General features: G+C 31.9%; 1 protein-coding gene across 14 annotated transcripts in view; it reads right to left on the bottom strand.

The window, feature by feature from the left end:
• Nucleotides 1–2,808: 2,808 nt before the first annotated feature.
• The window catches only part of mtd (TLD domain-containing protein mustard), a 185,872-nt gene continuing 182,680 nt past the window's right edge, over nt 2,809–6,000 (bottom strand). For all 14 annotated transcript variants that reach the window (XM_015508808.2, XM_015508802.2, XM_015508804.2 and 11 more), the window contains 3 exons: nt 5,053–5,174; nt 4,789–4,958; nt 2,809–4,552 (listed from right to left, as the gene is read on the bottom strand). In XM_015508808.2, coding sequence (XP_015364294.2) covers nt 4,417–4,552; nt 4,789–4,958; nt 5,053–5,174 — 428 coding nt within the window. In that variant the 3' untranslated portion in view covers nt 2,809–4,416. The remainder of the gene's footprint in view (nt 4,553–4,788; nt 4,959–5,052; nt 5,175–6,000) is intronic.

The raw sequence follows: 6,000 nt of genomic DNA, 5'->3' as shown, positions 1-6,000 counted from the left end.
AAGTTAGTCCAAATGTCAGTTCTATCAGTTACACCTTGTATAGTCGCATACTCGCATAGACCGTCTTTAAACTGCAGTATAGCTATAAAGGATAGGATTGTAAGAATATATAAAATGGCGATCATCTACAATTGAAATTGTATCTGTAAGAAATTTCAACAATTTTGATACCTGCAGTAGTTTATAATATTTATAACAAAATTTAATGTACGGATTATTTTTGTGTTTCTATTTCATAAATACCGCACTAATATTTTTATCTAAAAAATGCTGTTTTTCACATCCACTGCACTTTTTTACATATATAATAGGTACATTTTTTTTTTAAACCGCATAGCTAAATAAATATTATGTATTTTTTTTTTAAACAACATTTATTAATATTTTTTCCGTCTTAAAAATTGATTGATTGAAAAAGCTTGTTAAAAATTCAAAAAAATCACAATATATAATCGAATCACTCGTTCAGGAATAAATAAAATAAAATTTTACTGCGGTTATAAAAAGAGATCTAATTACGTATAGCTGCAGTATAATACTTATGTGCAAATCACTATCAAGTTTCAATATCACTGTTTAATAAAATCTATTTTTAAGATAGAAACACTTTACAAGTTGGTGATTTGAAAAAAAAATGTATTTAAAGTTTAAAATAAATATTGTGGGAAAAGGAGATGCAATTCGAAAATATAATTCGTCTTGCTATATCCTATTAATACTACATTGAACAAGCATTGTACACCTAAATGGCTAAATATAAACGCAATATTATTAATATGTAGTTTTTTATTTTGTATTTACTAATATAGTCTATGTTTAAGCGCACGTTATTAGACGGAGTATTTTAAAATTGTAAATTTTTTGCACATCTTAAAACACTTATAATTCGCTTCAAAATTAAAATATAGTAAAAAGCCGTCGAAATAATATTCTTACCTTTAAATTTTATAAGAGGTCAATCCACTCTAATTTTTAAACTAACGGAGCTAAACGTGATCTGCTAAGCGTAAAGTTTGATATAATTATGTTACGCACTTGCAAGACGGAGATATAACACAAACGGGTATCACGTCCTCTTAACACATATATTATACTATAAAATGCACACATCATAATAATTGTTTTTTTAAGTGTACCTAAAAATTATTTATAGTCGATTTCATAAACTTAATTTTGTATTACATTATACACTTAAAATATTTACTGTATTTTGTTAATTATTAGATAAACAATATATTATAATTTATAAACTTTGAAAAATTTATGGATATTCTTATTATTTTTTTTTTTTTTAAATTATATTTTTCACATTGCTGCAGCATATTATACGCAAAGGAGACGTACAGGATTGGTTTCGTACCTATCTTGTGAGCTATATAACTACTGCACTGCAACATGGTTAATCGAATCCCGTTCAGCGACGATTCGGGATTACTGACAAATATTTGACTATAACTATAGTGGATAAGTTACCATAACTATATATCAGTATATTATACTATACTTAGTGGCTCGACTTTAATATAATACTTTATATTATGGTGATTACAAAATGAGTACCTTAATACGAGTGATCATAATAATGTCACATACTCACATGTGTGCAAATTATATTATACACATACAGTCGTATATATCTATCGATCGGGTGGCTCTTATTCTTGGACAGCAGGCTGTAATTTATTGTTGATGTCACTAATTTTGTTCCCGGTAGATTCTCCGAGTTCTTTCTCGGATGAGTAACGAATAAGTACTAATCGAATTGGAGATCCACACCTTAATGTATTTAGGCACACGATGGTCTTGTCCATCGTGGCGACTCCTGTGCCAATCGCGACACTCAAATAAGCAGAGCCACGCCCAATGCCGTCTGTGATTGGTCCCCACGCATGACACCACTTCTCATTTGTCTGGTAATCACCACACGGTTCGTACCAATAACTCCATATATCCGTGTCGTTTTATAGATCGACAAAACAATATTGGTTTTATTACGCGTGGATACAACAATAAGCATTATTCCATCATCATTTACAGCCAGAGGCGTATTTAGGCACAGGCCCTATAGGGCCGGGCCTAGAGCGGCAAATTTCAACAATTATTTTTTACAAAATTATAAAAAGTATTTTTCATTTGATGAAATCAAACTCAACTAATTTTTGTTCGCTCAAAATGAATCAACTATATATCTACATGTATCTCAATGTATCTTTTTTAGTATAATATTATAATAATATAATAAATTGTATATTTAAATATGTTTTATAAATAATTATAGGAAGGATGAAGGGGGGAGGAAGGCGGCGAATTGGAAAGTGCCTAGAGGCAGAAAAACCTTAAATACGCCACTGTTTACAGCCATTACTGATATGAGCTTAATATCCGATCGAACAAGTCTGTACACTATTTGCACCCGGAAACTAGGTGGGTGGGATGAGATTTGTAGTGGGCTGTCCGCAGCTCTTATAACTACGTAAAACGTTTAAATGTGTCAAATTTTTACAGCGCTTTAACGTACGATCGGCTTCCATAGTCCGACCGAATATTGTCGTTAACTCGTGTACCTACCTGTCTATCGATGATGACCAATTAACTACCCCGCAACAAGTTATGGGTTATAAGGAATAAGAGGTTATTGATGTTAGTTTAAATAGAGAACATAAAAAGAAGCACGTCGACTGTTGACGTCATAAAACTAAAAACATTAAAGCGACGGTATGGCTCTTGATTGTGCCCTAACGACGCGCCTGGTTGCATACACAATATAATTGACGGAGTAGGCGATACAGGAGACGGGTAAGAACAAGATTATATTTTTCAACGTTACATTTACTTTATTTTTCACGTCAAAATCAAAATAAATCACTTGCGCAACAGTAACAATTATAATATAATGTTTTTTTTTAATTTTAATTTTAAATTATATAATATATATAAATAATACCATCTAAAATACTTAAAATTATAATAATAAAAGAAGTTAAAAGAAAAGAACAAACACAAAGCGCATTCTAAGGCTTTTTTTCAAAACTGGTACGCGCAACAATAATTAGGTACAAACGTCTGGTTTGCCCGCAATCGTTTATAAAATAATAAATACACAATAATAATGCTATCAGTAAAGGAAAAGAAATAAAACAATTAACATATATTTTATCTACAATGAAAAACAACGACAAATAAATTAGTTACGAGTTACCGGTATTTATCAAATATAAATTACGATGCATTTCACTAATATAATAATATACTTTTCTTAGGTATTTTGTTTTAATTCACTTCCTCACTCAAAATTCATTATAATTGCTTTCCACTTAATCACTACGGAATTGACTTTGCTAGAGGTACAGTAATTTTCTTATAATATTATTATTTATATATATATAAATATATATTATATATAGTATAGTAAAATATCTAAATTTTCTTAAACTAAAATAGTTTTTTATACGACGCTCTAGCATAATTTTTTTCTCGATAATACTACATTAGGCCAATGCAAGACTTATCACAATTATTAATATTGTATGGATATATTTATTTAGTGTATATCTTTTACAAGTTTTTTTTTATTATTTTTACTTTACTTCAGTAGTACACGTATAGTAATATAATAATATGGTTTACATAATTTAATAATCTAAGGACTACAGCGCCCAACTACCGAATCAGTGTTGCCACAACACAATAATAATACAACGAATAAAAATAAAAAAATTAATCGAGAGATTCAGAGACATTATAAAGGCGGGGCGGGAAAAATTGAGTTTTTGTGATTGTCTAACGGTTGCAGAAATGGGGTGGATTGATTTTCAAAAATATTGTTACAGGCGCATGAAGTGCTCACACGTGCAATGACTAGTGGTCCCTGGAAACAAGAGATACAATTTTCTTTTTGCTTTGATATTAAAACAAGTGGTTTAGAAAAAAAAATATATAATCAGCTAGTGCTGCCGCATATGATTGTTTCAAGGGTTTCAGGTTTGGACAGGCAACACAAAGTCGACTCTTATAACTCTCGGCTGAGACTAGACACGATCACTAAATGTTATTACAATGTTATACATTTTTCTTTACACATAGGTATATCAACAAGAAAAAAAACCATAGTAATAACACTACTTTCTCGTATGTATAATATTGAGCTAAATAATATTGTATTATGTTATTTTTCACCTATTGATCTTTTAGTATTTAAGTTTTATATATACAAACAGGTACAACAGAGGTGGGGAACAGAGATGATAGAGTTTCGGTGTGGTTGAAAATTATAAGTAATTTTTTCGCCATCTCAAATGATTGACGAGAAGTTATTATAATTTAGTACAGAAAAAAAATTAATTGTGAATTGTGTGTTTTTGTGTATATCTGTATGTGTGTGTATGTGTGTTCGTGTAAAATTGGTTTTTTATTAGTTTATAGGAACGCCCAGCACTCGAGGATCTTGACAACAAAATCTTGTTCGTTGACTAAGGGTTCGTTGCCGTATGTGTTGCACGCTTCGGTCCGGCCTTGGTTCAGATCACCGTCGAGCCATAACCCAAATTTGCCACTGTGAAAAAAAATCGACCGATTATTAATAAATAATATCATAAAGTAGATAACTATAGAAACAGTGGCGGCCAAACTATACATTTTCGTGGGACAGAAAAAGTTGCAGAAATTTGCATCTACCACCCGAACATATCCCTCACGGAGTATGTACATTATTTTTTAATATACAGGCACTATGCATGACGTCACTGGGTCTACAGGGATACCATTAGTTTCAAATAAATATATACTCACTCTCCAGCCCCGATCGACAGACTCTCGTTGTTGCCTTTGATGAAGTACATGTTGTCACCTGTCCAGTTGTACACCTGAAAGTCCGGACAGAATGTGAATAGCAACGATTCGCCCGTACCGTAAAAATGGTCACTCATCTTCAATGCACACGACGTCAGCGCTCCGAACACCTGCAACAATGATTAAATGGTAAACAAAAAAATGATATGGGCTATGAACGAAAGCGTGTGATATCGCGTGGACGGATTCGTATCAGCCACTCACGTTGTTTTGCGTGTCTTGGATGACTAGGAGTATTGGACTTTCAATTTTGCTCATTTTCCGGTACATGGAGTTTAAAGAGAAACCGTGTTGTAGTGTACTGAAGACCAGCGTCCACATATATCCTGAAACGAAAAAAAACAAAACACTTATTACACTACACAACATAGTAAAATATTTATATACATTAAGACACAGAGAGAGTATAATATAGAAAGGCGAACAAGGCCAAAGTACGATTTTCGATTAGTGTTAAAATATTTTTAATCAGCTGGCGAATCTATACCATAAAAACGACATCGATTTGATTGAACTATTTTATAATATTTAATCGCAACAAAGGGAAATCGATATCACGCATCATATATATGTGCTATAATAATGACAACTAATACCAAACAGGAAAAACAGCCACTGCAGCGTATACCTACTATAGGTACTTGCAATTTAATAAGATATATGCACGATGAAGGAAATAAAATTAAGTAGCAAACCCCTTTTAATATAATATTCGTTGTTGCTTTGACGAAGAAAGTTTTTTTTCCAAAATGAGACACGGGACGTTAGGCCAATGATAAAAAACAACACTGAATCAAATAATAGTTACGATATCACAAGGATAACACAAACTGTATAACATAATTTTACTCATAAAACGTGAATTTTTTGGTGTTCTTGAGAGGATTATTTGAGGAAGAAAATCTCTCGTAAAGCCTAATATCAACGTCGTATTCGCCAATGGCGAGATATATAATAATACAGCGACGATGATAGTAATAATTAAAGCCTTGGAAGTCACACATAAACACAAATACAATAGGAACCATCAAATAACACTTAGCTGACGCAAAGTTATGTATCTACTATAGCTCCGGCAAACTTTTCATGTCGATAAAAAAAAAATCAGCAATTGGACCGATGACGTCGGGGACACACGGGACAAAAGACAGG

Source organism: Diuraphis noxia, unplaced genomic scaffold (assembly GCF_037042655.1).
Source record: "Diuraphis noxia isolate RWA-SAM2 unplaced genomic scaffold, SU_Dnox_SAM2 contig0003, whole genome shotgun sequence".
Lineage (NCBI taxonomy): Eukaryota > Metazoa > Arthropoda > Insecta > Hemiptera > Aphididae > Diuraphis > Diuraphis noxia.
Note: the sequence above shows the minus strand (reverse complement) of the source record. Positions and strands in the feature narration are given on the sequence as shown.